We start from the raw sequence: 18,578 nt of genomic DNA, 5'->3' as shown, positions 1-18,578 counted from the left end.
ATACTTATTAAATCTATAAGTACTTGTTCATTATTTTATTTTCTAAAATGAGTCAGGGATAAGACAATGTAATAAATAAAATTACCCCCTGTATATATTGAAATCATTAGTAGTGAGGTTTGAACAATACTGTTTTGTGCAGCCAACAAGTAAGAGAACCTGCCAAACAAATTTTAAATGTCTAAAAATCAATTTTACTAAGCTGACTCTTATTTATAAAAGTGAATTAGTTATCAATTTGTTGTTTCTTTCTTTATTGACATTTTCGTTCTTGTTAAAGATTGGAATTTGTATCCAGCAAATTATATTAATCAGGCAACCTTGGTCTCATGGTTTATCAAATGGTCTAGTCATGTGGTAGTAGAACCAATAACTTCAGACAGAGAACTTTTCCTCAATCTTTTACAAAATATTTATTGAATTTTTTTTTCTCATTGCAGTGATATGTTTGCTTTACGCCTTTAAATTGGATTGATTTAAAATATGTATTTTGTAACTTTTTAATTAGACACCTCTGAAACCTCATGGTTATCAAATGGTCTAGTCATGAGGTAGTAGAACAACTGCAATCAGACGGAGAACTTTGATTAAAAATTTTACATAATATATATTGCATTTTTTTCTTCATTACATTGATATGCTTGCTTTATGCCTTTGGATTTGATTTTTTAAAAATTTGTACACTGCAACTTTTTAATCAGATATCCATGTTATCATGGTTATTCAATGGTCTAGTCATGAGGTAGTAGAACCATGAAGTTTAGATATAGACCTTTTACTTCTAATTCTTAAATATTTTTTTACATCACATTTATGCATTTTTAAGTTTTATATCTTGGTAATATTTTATAAAAATTGTATTTGCTTATTTATAAAACTTACATTGAAGACATTGTTTGACTTGTTTTATCCTATACTAGAGGCAGCGCCTTTAGCATCTAGGACTATGTATTTGAAAGGGGTAGGAAAGTGCTACAAATGATCCCAATAATTTAATCAAACAACTGAACCTGTGTAAAGCTTCAATGAAGTATAGAAATAAATCAGTTTAATGGTTATTGAAAGCTGGAGAAAAAATCTTACTACTTCATATAATTTCAAAAATTTTTTTAAATACATTGGTTTATCCTAAATGCATAAGTATATGGTGTTTGTCTCTTTGTCTGCATGCCTAATAAGATCACGTAAACGGCTGAACCGGTGATTTTCAATGCAGCTTTTAGGCTTTCAGAAGGGTTTAGTAGGTCCAAGCTGAAGACACAAAACTTAATCAAATATGCTTTTATAAAGGGCTATTTACTATAAATGTTTCTTCAATGTTTTCATAATCAAAAAAAATATAAAAAAAGATAACCAGATTTTTTCTTATAAAATAAGACTATTTGTTTTTATACATTTTTAGAAAGATTATTTAACATAAATAAGTTTTGAAAAAAAACATATCTACATATAACCTACATATTCTTGTGTAAAAAGGTTAAACATCTTAACATATACATATATATATATATACATATATGATTGAATTACTAGTTTTAAAAATCGAACTCAACAAAATATAATTTTGGTATAATTCCAACCCATCTGTTTTTTTGGTATAAGTGTCATGTATGCTTTGGCAACTTTTTAGTTCTTATTTGACAACACAACAAGTGGTTGTGGACGGACGGTGGTGAGTGAGGTGGGGACTGTCTAGTGAATTCAAATTGGTGTTTTTACTTTGTCACAAATGTTAGGGTTAAAAGCATATTTTGTAAGTCTCAGACATTTGACGGTCAGAAACGCCTATGATTTCAATATTTTATATTTATTATAGAAAGGTTATCTTTTAGTCGCTTTCTTTTCTGTCGAAATTTTGTTTTTAATTATCTTTGTTTACCACTTTCCTTCATATATTATATTTTTCTTCTTACACCCCTCTTTAATACTTTTCCAGTATCGCTTCAAATCCGTTTAATATCCGGTGGATTAGACTCGGTTTTCAAACTTCTTAAAAATTATGTATAGTATCGTATTAATTACATCCAGTTTTCTACGAATATAAAAATGTACAATCATAAGTATAAAACAAATTTTCTAAGCTGTTTACAATACGATGCGATAAATAACTATTATATACATATATTTAATGTTCATTGTTTGCTTCATTATTTTGGAAGATTTTATAAAAATAAATTGGCGCATTTTTATGAACACCAATGGAAGTTGTTGTTGATGAAAGAGTAGTGGGGTAGAAGGGTACACGCCATTGAAGGGGTTATCTTTTATCTTTCAGTTTAGTATACATTCAAAACAGAGGTAGTAAGTGTACAGCTAAGTTTAATTTTGCGTCTTATTTTTATATGTTATGTGTATATTTCTAGTTTTATTTGCAGTTGAATTGAACAAAGGGGGTAAGGTGCAGTTTAGTTAGTCTAGTTTTAACAGCTGTCATGTGATCATTCTTTAGTGTTACCCTGTTCAAATATATTTTTTTTCTTGTTTTATGACAAGTTTAGTTCTATATTTGCATTTCTATATTTTAATAGCTATATAGATTATTTAACTCTTGACAATCTTTATTGAATTTTAAAAAGGTGCGTCAACAGAAACTTGTCCATATGAAAATACAGGCCTTATTTATTTTGTCTACTATTGACATCCCCCTCCCTCACTTTATTTTAATCGCTGAGATTGGGTTATTACTTTTTTATTAAAATATTTTTTACTAACTGCAGCGCCACTTCCATAATGGGCTCTGATTCAAAAAGTGAACGCGACGAAAAGTAAAGTAGGATTAAACTAGCCTTAGTCGACGTTTACTAAGCTTCCCTGAAAAGAAAGACTCAAACCAAGTTAGAAGTAATATCTTATATGTAGTTAAGATCATAGATTATTTTTGTTTTGATGTTAATTTTCAGACCATAAATAAATGAGTGGATAAACCCTTGGTTGGTTGTCAGCTTGGTCCTGCACTAGACTACCTGTCAGCTTGGTCCTGCACTAGACTACCTGAGTACCACACCACCACAATGGAGAGATCCTTGCACAACTTGTTCCCCTCCCTCCCCATCACGACCAATACCTCCAACACAAACACTACTATGTCTTCTTTGTCAGGTGTTTTGCTCTTTCTTAAGTAACAGGATCTATGTATGTATGTCTGCCTGTACTGAAGGATCTCGCTAACCGCTGAACTTATATGGTTAATCTTTACAGTGTAGCTTCTCATAGGTCCTGGGAAGGTTGATAGCTATTTTGGGTTAGGGTGCTATCACCCTCCCAAGAGAAATCACGCCTAGAAAGGAAATATTAATAGAGAAGTCCCGCCAGGCAGCGCTATTGTAGGTTGCCGAAACTTTTTCATTTAAAACTACAAATGAAAGAAGGGGTTCAAATTGCATTACCCCCCCCCCCCCCCCCCTTAAAACTATATATGTTGAATTTTATTTTGTCTTTGGAAGCTTGAGTGTTTTATTTTGTCGTTTTTCCTTTAATTTCCTAATAATTTTTTATTATTCAGCTTCCAAAGTTGTTTAGTCATGTTAATGCAAAGATAATTGCTTAAAGGAAGCTTGAAGGAAATACAGCACCCTACTGAAAGACTACCACAAGTAGGCCTAATACCTTAAATTCTGTTCTAACTGGTGAATTTTAATTTTGAAGTTTCTGATAAAAAGGCTGAAAAAAATCAAAGATTTTCAACTTTCTAAAATGTCATTTTATGATGCCTACAACTTTTTTGTTATTTAAGCTGAAGGCTTCATTTTTGGGTATTGGGTCTACTTGTGGCAGTCTTTCAGCAATTAAGAGTGGTTTATTTCCTGCAGGCTTTCTTTAATGAACCATTTATTTTTTTTATTTTTTATATATTCATCAATATCATAATTGAATATTTTTCAGGGACCAATTCTGCATTCCCCTACAGACCACATTTGATTGGGGGAGGTGGGGCGGGGGCTGCCCCACCCCCTGGAAACAAGGTAGGTTGTATTAATGTTTTTGAATGATTAAAATTCTATAAAGTAATTTTGCCATTTTCAAACAGTTTTTGAACATAAAACGTAATTAGCAACAAAAATAATTTAAAAAACTAACACTTTTTAAAAGTACTTCAATTTAAATTTTAATAACATCTGTTTTTGTATGAAAAAGCTTTATCTCTCTTTCTCAACTGTAACACTTTTTCAATAACATGTGCTTTTTATGTGTATTATTTTTTTATGACGTGGCTTATCCTTAATTGATTCCACATCAGTTATATATAGCTTTATTTTATAATTATTTTGCTCTATACAATCATCAAAAATTGTACTCTAAAATCATAACTTAGTTAGGTCAAGAAGTTTTAGAGAACCTACTCCACTTACTACCAAAAAATATGCTTTTCAGTTGTTTGCACCTCCTGATTTTACTAATATTATACAGAGCTGGGTCTTTAAATCATTTCAATGGTGCGCCAAATCGGGGTGATCCAACTTTCCACCAATGAGAGCACAGCATTTTACGAAATGCCGCGCTGTGATTGGCTGAAATTCGACGCATCCCGATTTGGCGCACCATTGAAATGATTTAAAGATCCAGTATTTAAAATTGAAACTTGACTTTGTTGACCTGTTTTATTTATGGAAAATTTCAATGGACTATTTCTATTATTTGTGCATGGTAGGCAGTTTTAGTAGTAGCTTATAAAACATAGACTATTAAATTTATAGCGAAGTTTTTTTTAAGTTGCTTAAAGTATAAAAGGAATTAGATATTTTAAAATGTAATAGAAAAATTACACATCAATAATAGTTTTACCACTATGATAACTAAGATTCTACATTAATAAATCCCCCCGCCCCCCCTATCTAAATCTTTAAATTAAGCCATACTATTTTGCATGCTGTTTGTACAAATTAAACTGTAATTCTCACCGTTTAATTACAACTATCTAACAATTTAAAATTGCGAATTTAAATAATTGCAGACATTTGTCAAGTTCTTTGCTAAAGTCCTCACATAAATAGTATGCATGCCCTTAAATGCCAATTGCAAGATTGCCACATTAACCACCCCATTTTTGTTAAACAATTTGTATTTACTTGGCTGTTATTTGAGAATAACGACCAAATTTTTCGTAATGTTTTCCAACCAATGATCATCTTATCAACTTTGTCCGTCCATCCGTACATATGGGGGGCGATTTGATAATTTTGAGGTAAATGTTACTTCTTTGCTTCTATTTGGAGTATAGTTAATTTCTTCTCACCAATGAGCATCTAGAACATGTTTTATTAACGTATTGAGCTTACTTTCTGTGCTTCACTACTAATGAATGTTATTAACCTTGTTCTTTTTGTTCTTTGAAACTTCTTATTCTTTTTACTTTTAGACAATCAAAGGGATCATAGCTGGTGGAATAACTGGCGGTATAGAAATCTGTATTACATATCCTACGGAGTATGTCAAGACACAATTGCAACTAGATGAAAAAGTAAGTACCTTCACTATATTAGGAGCGCAGCTACTCTGTACTATATTTTGTTGAAAGGATTAGAACAGAATTGGAAAAAGTAAAAATAAAAAAAGAAATTGGAGTGCAATATTATTTTTAAATTCTTACTAATCCTTTTGGCTCATTAAAGCGGAAAATATCTTGCAACTGAATGTTCAAAGGGGGGGGGGGGGGCGAAAGTGACACTTTTTGAAACCAAAACTAAAAGTCAAAGGAACTCAACTAAAAAAAGTGTTACAGGTCTGACATTTTGCATGGCAGTTGCTTTATAGGGGTACAATATGGAACTGTGAAGAAACGGCGGCGCAACCGCCGAGAAAAGGGAACAAAAATTACGGCGGGAAACGGCGGTTTTCGGCGGTTGCGCCACCGTTTCTTCACAGTTCCATATTGTACCCCTATAAAGCAACTGCCATGCAAAATCTCAGACCTGTAACCCTTTTTTTAGTTCAGTTCCTTTGTTGACTCTTAGTTTTGGTTTCAAAAAGTGTCACTTTCGCCCCCCCCCTTTTATATTTGAAGAAAGGGTAGAATTTGAAATAATCTATCATGAACTAACTTTGAATAAACAAATGCTAGGGAAAATGTATTGTATAGAGGAATTAAGTGAAATTTATAAGTATTTCTAATATATACAAAGTTGTAACATTTAAAAGTTTCTTGTAATTTTTTTAGATTTTAATGTACACTAAAATAAGCAATATAACATACAAGAAACACTTAATTTGAATCTTTATTTACTTTTCTTAAATTGTATAATATTAATAATTAAATTAAGTTTAACTGAACTAATTTTAACAAAGATAACAAAAATTTTGTAAATATATCAAATTTTCATTATATTTAGGTAAAAAAGTACAATGGAATTATAGACTGTGGAAAGAAAACAGTACAGGTGAGTTTTTTTTTCCAAATAAAAATAAAGCAGTTTTTGGTTATTTTTAATGCCTAATTTGCCAAACTATTTTTTTCTTGAAAAATAACCTTTCTGAAAGGGACTTTTTTTGCAGCAGCCTTTTTTATTTAAAAAATCCAACAGATTTAATCTATTGAGACTTATTTCAGGAGCATGGAGTAAGAGGTTTATATCGTGGTTTGTCTGTACTGTTGTACGGCAGTATTCCTAAGTCAGCTGTCAGATTTGGATCTTTTGAACAGTTCAAGAAAAATGCTGTAGATGAAAAGGTATTTTTTCAGAGTTTGGCTTCAAATCCTTTTTTTCGCTGATAAAAACCATACTAACATTAGAGTAAAACGCTAGAGGGGAGGTTGGCTTAACGACTTTTTGTCCTTATCCCAAGGACCTTATGCCGACTCTCAATTGGGTTTTCTCCATAGTGTCGAGAATATTAACACAGCCAAGTAGCAGATAAAAAAATTGCTAGCAGATAAAAGATCCTTTGAAAAGGGAGGCAGGTAGTTATCTGTACATACAGATACATCTATACTATAGATCTGTTATACTAACAACATAGTTATCGTTCGAATTACAGACATTGCCCACAAAAAATCATAGGATTGATTTTTCATTTGTTAGCTTGGGCCTTCTGACTTCTCAGGGGCAACAAATTAGGAATTAATCCTTACAAACTTTTCTAACAAATGTCTATGACTTTATAGGATGGTAAATGCATTTTCATATACTAAATATTAAGCTGTGTATCTCTATCTCTTAGCTGTCCTGGCGGTCACCACTAACAATATTCTTTAATATTTTTACAGGGTAACCTATCCACAATCTCTCAGCTGTTAAGTGGTCTTTGGACTGGAGTATCAGAAGCTATCCTGCCGGTCACACTAACATTCTTTTTATTTACAGGGTAACCTCTCTTCTATCTCTCGGCTGTTCTGTGGTCTTGGGGCTGGAGTGTCAGAAGCTATCCTGGCGGTCATACTAACAATATTCTTTATATTCACAGGGTAACCTCTCTCCTATCTCTCGGCTGTTATGTTGTCTTAAGGCTGGAGTGCCAGAAGCTGTCCTGGCGGTCATACTAACAATATTCTTTATATTCACAGGGTAACCTCTTCCCAATCTCTCGGTTGTTATGTGGTCTTGGGGCTGGTGTATCTGAGGCTATTCTGCCGGTCCTAACAATATTCTTTATATTTACAGGGTAACCTCTCTTCTATCTCTCGGCTGTTATGTGGTCTTGGGGCTGGAGTGTCAGAAGCTATCCTGGCGGTCACAAAAAAATATTCTTTATATTTACAGGGTAACCTCTCTTCTATCTCTCGGCTGTTATGTGGTCTTGGGGCTGGAGTGTCAGAAGCTATCCTGGCGGTCACACTAACAATATTCTTTATATTTACAGGGTAACCTCTCCCCAATCTCGCGACTGTTATGTGGTCTTGAGCTGGAGTGTCAGAAGCTATCCTGGCGGTCACACTAACAATATTCTTTATATTTACAGGGTAACCTCTCGACTGTTATGTGGTCTTGGGCCTGGAGTGCCAGAAGCTATCCTGGCAGTCATAATAACAATACTCTTTATATTTATAGGGTAACCTCTCCCCAATCTCTCGACTGTTATGTGGTCTCGGGGCTGGAGTGTCAGAAGCTATCCTGGCGGTCACACCCATGGAGACTGTCAAGGTCAAGTTTATTGCGGACCAACGCTCTGCCAATCCACAATTTAAGGTAAACAATAAACATACATCTGTCATAAGCGAAAGTCTTGAAAATATGAAAATTGTAAGATAATAACGTAAACAAAGATTGTCAAATCTTTAAAAAAAATAAAGAATTTAATTTGAAATTGCAATAAGAGAAGTAAAGTTGGGGAAAATTGTTTTCAGAAGATGGAAATTGACCCATATTTATGAAAAATCATAATTATTGTTTAGATAAGATTATAAACGTTCAACTTATATAAACAACCAAGTGTTGAAACATTGATTAATTAATAAAAATTTCAATTTATATTGAAATAATATATCTCTGTCGTACTTATAACCAATAATGCATAAAAAACTTAAATTAGGTATTTTGTTTAAGTTTTACCTTTTCAAGATTCTAATATTTTTTCAGGGATTTTTCCATGGAGTACGTTGTATTATTGCCAAGGAAGGTATTTCTGGAACCTATAAGGGACTAACAGCTACTATCATGAAACAGGGCAGCAACCAGGCCATCAGGTTGGTAGTTGGATCAAAGGCAGCTAGCTTGATAAGTAATAGTATACAAGGGTCTAACAGAAACTATCATGAAACAGGGCAGCAACCAAAGCCATCAGGTTGGTAGTAAGATCAAAAGCAGCTAGCTTGATAAGTAATAGTATACAAGGGTCTAACAGAAACTTTCATGAAACAGAGCAGCAACCAAGCCATCAGCTTTGTAGATAGATAAAAGATAGCTAGCTTGATAGAATACAAGGGACTAACAGCTACTATAATGAAACAGGGCATAGTTAGCTTGATAAATAATAGAATACAAGGGACTAACAGCTACTATAATGAAACAGGGCATAGTTAGCTTGATAAATAATAGAATACAAGGGACTAACAGCTAACTATCATGAAACAGGGCAGCAGCCAGTCCATATGGTTGACAGTCAGAAAGTTCATGATTAGTTAAACTTTATATACTACATAAATGTGCAAACATCTTTTAATCAAAAAGATTACTTACTGATTTTACATGATTTGAGACTACTATTCAAGTTAGAAGCTGAATGAACAGCTTGAATGATAGAGGGAAAATTTTATTTTATGATGGAATGCATTTTATGTTAACTATCAAATCTAAACAAAGTTGTATTTAGATTTTATGTGATGGAGTCAATGAAAGATTGGTACCGCGAGGGAGACCCCAAGAAACATGTTCCTAAGCTGTTGGTTGGTCTCTTTGGTGGCATTGCAGGAGCTGCTAGCGTTCTAGGTAGGCTTTATAGCTGTGTAAACATGTTAAGGTATATTGATAACAACATACATACGATGTTCTTAAAGAGGACTATCCACGAACCAGAGCAAGTGATTCTAAGCATCTTCCAGCATTGACCCATAGTATTTTTTTTAGTGAATATACTAGGTTTATGTTTAATATTGGCTTTATCGACTAAAAAGTTAGGTTTTACCATGGTTTTATATGAAAAAAACTTTGAAATGTAAAGCAATTTTTAAAGCAATATTACCAAATGCTTTGTTGAGATCAAAGGACAAAATCGAATAACACTGCAGAAAAGCATCAAATGTTGTAAATTGCAAAAGTACATTAATTAAAATGTTTACAAGTTACCAACCCTTTTTTAAATATACATTTTAATCACAATAATATACTTTTGTGTCAAAGCTTTTAAACAACAGTTTGAACTCATCAAAACATTCGATGATATTGCACCAAACAATGCTTAACATTTCAAAGTTTTTTTCATATAAAACCATGGTGAAACCAAACTTTTTTTTCGATAAAGCAATTATTAAACATAAACCTAGTATATTTACTAAAAAAAATGCTATGGGTCAATGCTGGAAGGTGCTTAGAATCACTTGCTCTTGTTCGTGGATAGTCCTCTTTAAGAACAGAAAGGTAATGGAAGGAAAAGGAAGCTTAACAGACTGTCTGATTAAGTAACAATGATTAATAGCCATATAAATTTTCACACAAAATTTCCGCAGTTAATCTTTTATAATAGCTGAGAAAATGTTTTTAACAGCATTATCGATATACCGATAGAACGTCTATCTATAAAAGTATTTTTTCAATATGAATCAAATGTCTGTCATAGCATTACCGTTAGACTTACGGACCAAGTTCATACTATAAACTGTATGTTAATTTGTATAAGGATAATTCGTTTAAAGTTTTAAACGTTTATCTTTTATAGCAGCCGAGAAAATTATAGTTTCCAAGCAGACATGCAAAGTATCTGGTAGAAAATCGAATATTTATCAAAGTCCATGTGAACATTATGTTTCTCAATATATAATGTTTTCATTGTTTAGGTAACACTCCCTTAGACGTGATCAAGACAAGAATGCAAAGTTTAGACGCAGCCAAGTACAAGAACACACTGGATTGTGCCAGAACAATATTGAGGAACGAGGGTGCCAAAGCCTTCTACAAGGGAACCTTGCCGCGCATGAGCAGAGTCTGCCTGGACGTTGCCATCACCTTCATGATCTATGACAGCTTTATGGAGGTAGTATTTCGGTGCTTTCCCTCAAAGGGCTTGTAGAGTACTGAACCCCCTCCACTTTTTATTTACAATAAATTGGTTGGTTATTTTGTTAAAGCTAAAGGGGACTATGCACAAACGAGAGCAGGTGATTGGTGAATTCTGATAAATAGTTCTATCAACTAAAAATATATATTTTTACCTTAATTTTATCGATCTTTTATTCTTATTTAACAAAAATAATAAGCACATCAAAAAAAGTCTTAACATCATTTGCTCTCGTTCGCACATAGTTCCCTTTGCATATGGTCAAATAAACCAAGATTCTATAAACATAATACCATAATCAACTAATTTAAAATGAAGCTATGATGTAGCATAAAGTATTTTGTGACCAAAACTTAATTACCTATGTTTTATTTTCTGTAGGTATTCAACAAGATCTGGCCTTGAACGGACAGATCTTATAGTCAGGGGGGTGGAAGAGTAAGGTTTTAAGAAAGCCTTTGTATGACAGATGCGCTGGTCTCTGTTTAACCGATCAGGTACAATTTATTTAACTAACGGCTCCACTTCAATTTCAATTTTAGCTATGTAAAGAAAAAGTAAACATCTATTGGTGTTTTTTTTTGGGGTGGGTGAAGGTACCCTCCTCCAAATAGTTAAAAACTTTCTCTGGGCCTTTATAAAGCTTCACTTAAAAGGAGAACCATATCGGTCCAGCGGTTAGCGAAATATCAAGCTACACACATCTTTTTACTTTTATTTTAATAAAACTGTATTAAAGGTTTAAAAAGGAGTTAACCACCCAATGCTTTAAACTACTAAAGGCAGAAGTGTAGACTCTGAAAACTGTAGGGACAATTTATCCTCTGTGGTGAAAGGATCTTAAGAAAGGGAATACTATATTTAACACTTACATTTTATGTAGTTTGCAAAAAAATTCCTAAAAAGAAAATTTTCGAAGTTACATGAATTGGAATTAAATTACATACTCCATGAAAAGAAAGTTTGCAATGCATGGTGCAAAATAAATAAAATTATCTCTTATGTTAGCAAAACTTTTTTATTATTGTAGAGTAGGCTCTTGTTCGTATATCTTTTAGAGTACAATCTCTTTGTTACGGAAATGGATAACCAACAAACATACAAGAATAAATCCCACTGTTTTAATTTCAACCATTTCATAATCTTATTTTTATTTTCAGGAAGAGCTTAATCTGCCAAGAGGGTTCTTGTCACCTGCATTTAATTCTGTAATAAAGTATTAAATAAATTTATTTTTAATGTTGATTTTTAAAAATTTTAACTTATTAGATTTGTACAAATATTTATGTATTTTGTTGTAGCAATTTTTATACTTATCTTATAATTATGACTATAGAAATAAAGATTGATATATATGTAATACATCTGTTATTAAAAGTAAAGCTTTTCTGCATTTAGCTTTTACGGTTAGTTAATGAATGCTTGAGGCTTTAATGATTTTTTTTTTGGAGGATATTCTTTTTTTTAGCCCGTTGTGTGTTCATTTCATTTTTACACCATTTTTCAGGTAAAAATAAAGTGAAGTTAGATAGATTTTTTCACCGCAAATTAAACTATATTCTAGCCAATTCATATCATATTTTATTTAAAATATATAATAAGAAAATTTAAAGGGGGGGGGGGGGGCGAAAGTGACACTTTTTGAAACCAAAACTAAAAGTCAAAGAAACTCAACTAAAAAAAAGAGTTACAGGTCTGACATTTTGCATGGCAGTTGCTTTATAGGGGTACAATATGGAACTGTAAAAAAACGGCGGCGAAACCGCCGAGAAAAGGCAAAAAAAATTTAAGCGGGAAACGGCGGTTGCGCCGCCGTTTCTTCACAGTTCCATATTGTACCCATATAAAGCAACTGCCATGCAAAATCTCAGACCTGTAACTCTTTTTTTAGTCGAGTTCCTTTGTTGACTTTTAGTTTTGGTTACAAAAAGTGTCACTTTCGCCCCCTCCCCCCCCTTAATAACTTAATATAATTCTTAAGATATTTTATTTAGTTAGTAAGTATACCTTTATTATAGATTTAATATTCAATAAAATATCTTTATTTCAGTTTTATTTTGAGAACATGAAAATCTATTGTAGATTCCAAGTAAATAGTATGTCCAATTGAAGACTACTCTATGACTAGTTTTACTTTAGCCCTCGGCTTCCTGCTATTCTTTCTCTGAAATCTAGGAGTTTTTTTATGCCTTTTGGTATAGGCATATTTGTGGCCTTTTCAACCAATTCAAAATATTTTTTTGGAATGCCTTTTCGTCATTTGTGGCCCTTTAAACCTCGAAATAAGTTTCTACAAAAAGGGGAGGTAGGTTGTGTTTTAAGGCTTAAAACAGTAATAGAAAGATAAAATTTATGTTAACTTTGAAACTATTTTTTTTGTCTTCAGTTCTTTTTTTACATGTTCAAAAATAATATCTTCTTATCCCATTATCATTTTTTAAAAATTCTTAATTTGGCCACAAAAGGTTCTAGTGTTTGAGATTGAACACAGTTTCTGAGTATAATTTCTAGATGTATGATTGTATGTTTTTTTCACGAAAAGACAATCTTATTTTCCTTTCAAAATTGCATCTGCTTAAATAAAAAATGATTTTGTTGTGTATCAGATTAATGTTACTTATAGATAATCGAACCCAGCTCATACCAATAACGAAATTAATTCGGGAAAAAATCACGAAACCTATACGTGTTTTTCAGCTGTCGTTGGGGGGCAACACATCGTAAAATTGACGACCTCTCCATTTGCCCCCCAAATATTATTTTAGATTTAATTCCCTTGTTGGTTATACCTTATTCCTGAATCGAACCTAAAATATATTTTTCATCTCTCCAAAACTTAAATAACAAAGGCTTTGTTGTATTCAAACTGTCAAAATAAAACTCGTTAAATATCAAAAAAAAATATTACAAATCCTAAACTTAAAAATTGCACAATCTGTTAATAGTTTTATGACATTTATAAGAATTTTTTTTTCTTCTGCCTGTATATTTGATGATTTGTAAACACTTTTTTCCTTTTTATTTCATGCATATCATTTGCGTCGCATAAAAAATATGATGCAAATTGCTATTGCCGACAACAAGACTTGTAGAGTAGCACTGATATAAAAAATAAATGTAAGTTACATTAAAGATTTATTTACACACCAAACATTTTACTTACATGAAAAAAATAAATACAAAATTTTCCAAAGACAAAATTGAGAACAAAAGGAAAAATAACAGCAATGAGACAATATTTTCTTTGTGAATGCAAACAAGCATATTTAACTCCTAGATCTGCTACGAGAAACCTTACGGCGGCGACTGTTTGACCGCTTGCGGCTGTCACTTCTTGACCTTCTTTACAAAATCTAGTTTGATAATGTCAATCATGTTCAATAGTAGAAAGCTTTTAGATAACTTTGCTTATTAAACCAGGATAGGAGGGGACATCGGACAGTAATAAAATTCTTTTGGTACCCAAAGTTTTTAAAAATTGTTTTTTATTCGTTGACTTATTACGTTTGGCACCATTACGAAAATTTGATTGGTTGGTCGAAACTTTCATTAATAATAAGAGGTGTCAATCAATTTTCTTACCCCTTGACATCCCTAATACACAAACCCCCTGTTATTCTATTCTTTGTATAAACAATGAAATATCCCTTATAATAACAGAGCAAAAGAGTAAATATTTTGCAGTAAAATTGCTTATTCATGTAAAATATGCCTCCTTATTCCATTTGATCCAGGGAAAAGTGAATGTGATTCTAAAGGAAAATTACCACACAACCCCCCAGGGGTGTATATTCTGCAAATTTGACCCGGCTGAGGGAAGGGAAAAAAAATTAAAAAATATGTGGTGGGGGGGGGGGGGGGGGTAATGTAAAAATTAAGAGGACTGAAAGCATTTTGTTCTTTTTTTCTCCCCTCTTTGGTGAAAAAAAAACAAAAAAATATGTGGAAGGGGGCATAATATGAATAAAATAAAGAGTTCTGAGTTTTAAAAATATTTGCAGCAGGGGAAAAAAATGAATCTTGTGCAGAATATACACCCCTGCAACCCCCTCCCCTTCTTACCCACCCTTACGACATATAAAAAACTATACTTCCACCTTACTTTAAAAGGTTTCGTGATTTTTTGTAGAATTGATTGTTAGAATAGCTACCCCTGATTTGATCTTTCACAAGCTAGATTAGTTTCCTTTTATTGACTGGACTACGGCTCCTTGACCTCCTGTTGTCACGGCTGCGTGACCTGCTCGGCCGTCGAACACTTGGTGATCTTCGCGGACTCCTAACAGATAAAATTACTACTTGTTTTAAGATATATTTACACTTTAAAAAATTAACATTCATAAGTAGCGAAGCAGAAAAAAATCTGGATGGTCAAACAGACAGATTGTCATTAAATAATATGCATTAAAAAGATGACAACATTTAACAGAAGCGAAAAATAAAAAAAGTCATGGATGAACAAACAAAGTAAGTTATAGAGATGTTCAGTTGTCTATAAACAATGAGAGATAATGTGTAAAAAATAATTGAAAGAAAATCACAAAACCTTTATAAGAAATACCTAAGTATTTATGGGATTTGACCGACAGACAGACGGACCAAGTAAATTATACACTGGAAGCTATTTGTTAAAGGAAATTTCAGCCGACTATCATAACTAGCAGCCGAGAAAATCCTATTTCTCCCATAACGTTAAGGACAGACAAACAAAGTAAAATATAGAGTATCTTTGCTACTAAAAGAACGACTTTTTATTCAAGAGAAAACTTTTTTTTAGTCTTTAAAATTAATACTTAGTAGGTAAACGATCTTTAAAATAAAATGAAAAAGAGTAATATAGGCAAATGTCTGAAATGCAAGTATTAGTCCCTGGTGCGGCTTCTGCGTCGGCGGCCTCCACTCCTTGAACGGCTGCGAGATACACGCCTGCGGCCAAAGCTTCTACTCCTTAATAAGATGAACAAATGTTTATGGCACTATATTTTATTCTCTTTTTGAATATATTTTTAATCTTTCCCTTTCTATATCTTTGTTTGTTACAATGATGTCCTGTGTGTGGGGGAGGGGGCGGCCATAGGGTGTTTATCATCTTCCTGAACCAATTTTGGGGTGGACCCAAAAATAAAAAAAAAATTGGATTTTACTTCCTCTTCTCCCTAATTTTTTACTCTCAAATTAAGTGTGACAGGCATCAATAAAAACCAAATAAAAATTACCCTCCTATCCAGATTTTTTACTCTACACACAAAAAAAGCTTGAACGTCCTTGCTCTGATTCTAAGAATAATTACCTTGATCTAGATTTTCTTTGGTTTCTTCTTCCCCCACCACCTCCAGAGTCTCTGAAATACAAATTAATTTTAATTAAAATAGTCTTCCTGGATTCACTGCTTAGTCTTACCGCTGAACCAATATCAGGTTTTTATTTGTTTTGGAGGAGGATACCTCCACCCTTCCACGAAAAATTACTTGAAATTGAAAGGGGTAAAATGTTTTGCCCTCCAGAACGCATGATGGTAAGACAATGGGCTGTAAATTATACGGATACTCAACGTTTCTTAAACACCTTCTCTTCTAAGCTTGAAAATTATGGGAAATGCACATATGAAGTAAGTTTGTTCTCATCAATTCCTCAACTAATTGTCAATTGTCTTATCCAATAAGATTTCTGCAAAAACTTCAAATATATGCTACCTGGCCCATTCCATGCTGAGTTTCCTGCCATCAAACCTCTTGCCCTCCAGGCGGTCAAAGGCTTCTTCTGCTTCATCGATATGCTCAAACCTGTAGAAAATTTAATTATTAATTTTCCTAAATAATATTAATCTAATTTTTTTTAAAGGGTAGAATAAATGATTAAATTCTTTGAAGTCAAAGTAACTAATTTGCAAACATTGTACTACCTAATAACTATTTTTTACACTTGGCGTTTGCTAAATAAATTATAAATAAAAACCTAATTTCTGGTAAAAAATATACCTACCAAAAAATATATATTACCTACCTTGGGGCTAAAATAAAATGAACAATTAAGATTTAGAGTCGGGATAAACCCTAGAACAGAACAGAACAGAACGGAACATAGAACATCTTGATAGGTTTTAAGGCTATGGCACACACACTGGCAGATGATTAAATGGAACTTTTGGCACTCTCTAGGCCGGAGGAACTGAACGGGAACTGAACTATTTCAGCACACGAGGAGGAACGGAACATGATAATTGAACTACCACCGTGTTCGGAACATTCATATGAACGGAACTTAACGGGTCGTAGGTTTGGAACAGATCAGCTTAATAAGTAATCATTAGTATTATGTCAGGTACATCAATCAAAAGACTTATTTCAAATTAAGACTAGAAAATAAATATAATTTATTTTATTTTTTATTTATTGTCAGTAAGAAGGCCGGGTAAATTGCAAAATTAGATATGGCTGTTAAGTGCCTTATTTGACTTTAAGCAATATATGATTTTTTAAAATCCAAAGCAGTTATTTAATGTCGATTGACGTAACTTTATATCCTATGACGTATAGAGTAGATGTGCCATTTTTCTTTGTTATTGTTTTACCTGACAAAAGCATATCCCTTTGAGTGGCCTGTATGTCTATCTACTGGCATGTACACCTAAAATATTGTAAAAGAAAAAAAAATTGCATAGGTTAGGTAGGGATGAGATACAATCATAGATATCAAATAAACATTTAACACTTTATCTGTAAATCCTATTGCCTATAAAAGCTTTATATTAATGATCTAAAACCGACTATTTAGGTCCAAAAGAAACAGTATCTACACACACACTAAACCGACTTATTTGTGGCAGATGTCACACTTCAGTCTTGTATTTAAAACTTACAGCAAAGCTTAAAGAAGTCTAGGTAAATAATAAAATATATAAATAACTACCTAGCGAATACGCCCCTGAAGTCCTCTAGGAGCACTTCCATATTAGTTTAAAAAGAAAATGTGAGATTTTTTTTAACCACGGGCGATTTCTATTGGGAGGAGGATGTAGGTACTCCCTCCCAAATAGTTATATAATTAAACATTCCATGGACCTATAAGAAGCTTCACTGTAAATGAGAACAATTTTAATCTTAAGCTACAGATTGACACAGACCTCCTGTTACTTTAACATAATACTATAGATTATATTTACCTCATTGATAGTCCAATTGTATTTTCTAACCAGCCGATCTATCCCACTCTCCCTCGAGGAGTAGGGGATCCCATTTATTTTAATAGTTTTCATTATTCACTCCCTCTGCAACAATAAAATAATCATCAACAATTTAGTTAACCAGGACTCAGTCAGATTTATACACAAGAAAGTTTACTGTATTTTAGGAATAGATAAAAACAACAAATTTTCAATTTTCAAAACTCTTAACTCTAAAAAGCTGCCTATTTTTATCTACATATTACAAGTAAAATGTGAAAAAATACCTATTCTAATTTAAATTCTCATCAGTGAAAAAAAAAGATTTGGATCATGGAAAGAAAACGAAGTAGTGGGTTTCGTCGTAATTTCACGGTAGCTTTTGATAGGTGATGTTAGGTTAGTTTAGGTAAATGTTAATAGTTGCCACGACTGGTTAGGAAATAGGGCCCGCACCGCAGGGTTAGAGACCCCTGCAGTGACTAGAAATAGGAGAAAAGCTGCTGTGAAATTACGACGAAACCCGCTACTTCGTTTTTTTTTCCATGATCAAAAGAGTTTATTATAAAATGAATTCTTAAACATATGAACCATCTAGGTACCTAATCTTAAGAGCAATAAAAATGTCAAACTTTATACAAATAAATCTTGAAGTTGGCACTAACAATTTTATAGGTAGTTATATAAATTTTCAAAAATCACAACGTAAATAGTAATGCACATAGAGGCGTAGCTAAAACTTGAAATATTAAGGAAGTTTAAAAGCTAAATT

At 32.6% G+C, this 18,578-nt stretch overlaps 3 protein-coding genes across 5 annotated transcripts in view; 1 reads left to right on the top strand and 2 right to left on the bottom strand.

Moving 5' to 3' along the window:
• Positions 1–2,897: 2,897 nt before the first annotated feature.
• On the top strand, positions 2,898–12,004 carry sea (mitochondrial citrate transporter scheggia). The gene is made up of 11 exons (XM_080152384.1): positions 2,898–3,099; positions 3,883–3,962; positions 5,357–5,458; positions 6,327–6,374; positions 6,545–6,664; positions 7,983–8,120; positions 8,511–8,617; positions 9,244–9,359; positions 10,424–10,620; positions 11,026–11,141; positions 11,805–12,004. Exons 1-10 carry the CDS (start codon positions 3,012–3,014, stop codon positions 11,047–11,049), a joined length of 1,020 nt encoding a protein of 339 aa, XP_080008510.1. The 5' UTR covers positions 2,898–3,011; the 3' UTR covers positions 11,050–11,141; positions 11,805–12,004.
• A 1,762-nt stretch (positions 12,005–13,766) lies between these two features.
• On the bottom strand, positions 13,767–17,943 carry LOC145313091 (putative splicing factor, arginine/serine-rich 4). 3 transcript variants are annotated; one of them, XM_080152372.1, is made up of 8 exons: positions 17,807–17,889; positions 17,216–17,271; positions 16,648–16,935; positions 16,338–16,427; positions 15,935–15,985; positions 15,516–15,591; positions 14,835–14,925; positions 13,767–13,990 (listed from the first exon to the last, which is right to left on the bottom strand). In XM_080152372.1, exons 4-8 carry the CDS (start codon positions 16,411–16,413, stop codon positions 13,784–13,786), a joined length of 501 nt encoding a protein of 166 aa, XP_080008498.1. In that variant the 5' UTR covers positions 16,414–16,427; positions 16,648–16,935; positions 17,216–17,271; positions 17,807–17,889; the 3' UTR covers positions 13,767–13,783. The 3 variants fall into 3 exon arrangements, with proteins under 3 accessions (XP_080008498.1, XP_080008491.1, XP_080008488.1); XM_080152365.1 differs by lacking the exon at positions 16,648–16,935 and having other exon boundaries at positions 13,767–13,986; positions 14,834–14,925; positions 17,807–17,943; XM_080152362.1 differs by lacking the exon at positions 16,648–16,935 and having other exon boundaries at positions 17,807–17,943.
• LOC145313082 (uncharacterized) overlaps positions 17,911–18,578 on the bottom strand; it is a 36,715-nt gene continuing 36,047 nt past the window's right edge. Inside the window, exon 28 of the mRNA XM_080152351.1 lies at positions 17,911–18,539. The gene's annotated coding sequence lies outside the window, so the exon portion shown is untranslated. The remainder of the gene's footprint in view (positions 18,540–18,578) is intronic.

Source organism: Acartia tonsa, chromosome 1 (assembly GCF_053477335.1).
Source record: "Acartia tonsa isolate MP-2025a chromosome 1, ASM5347733v1, whole genome shotgun sequence".
Lineage (NCBI taxonomy): Eukaryota > Metazoa > Arthropoda > Copepoda > Calanoida > Acartiidae > Acartia > Acartia tonsa.
This window is presented reverse-complemented; position numbering and strand designations above follow the sequence as displayed.

Excerpts from the sequence above, each read along its gene's own strand:
- sea (XM_080152384.1), top strand. The coding sequence starts at position 3,012 with ATGGAGAGATCCTTGCACAACTTGTTCCCCTCCCTCCCCATCACGACC. Across the intron at positions 6,665-7,982 it reads AAAATGCTGTAGATGAAAAG|GGTAACCTCTCCCCAATCTC; the intron begins GTATTTTTTCAG and ends TTATATTTATAG. Across the intron at positions 9,360-10,423 it reads AGGAGCTGCTAGCGTTCTAG|GTAACACTCCCTTAGACGTG; the intron begins GTAGGCTTTATA and ends TTCATTGTTTAG.
- LOC145313091 (XM_080152362.1), bottom strand. The coding sequence starts at position 17,899 with ATGAAAACTATTAAAATAAATGGGATCCCCTACTCCTCGAGGGAGAGT. Across the intron at positions 17,272-17,806 it reads ACAATTGGACTATCAATGAG|GTGTACATGCCAGTAGATAG; the intron begins GTAAATATAATC and ends ACAATATTTTAG. Across the intron at positions 14,926-15,515 it reads GCCGACGCAGAAGCCGCACC|AGGAGTCCGCGAAGATCACC; the intron begins AGGGACTAATAC and ends ATTTTATCTGTT.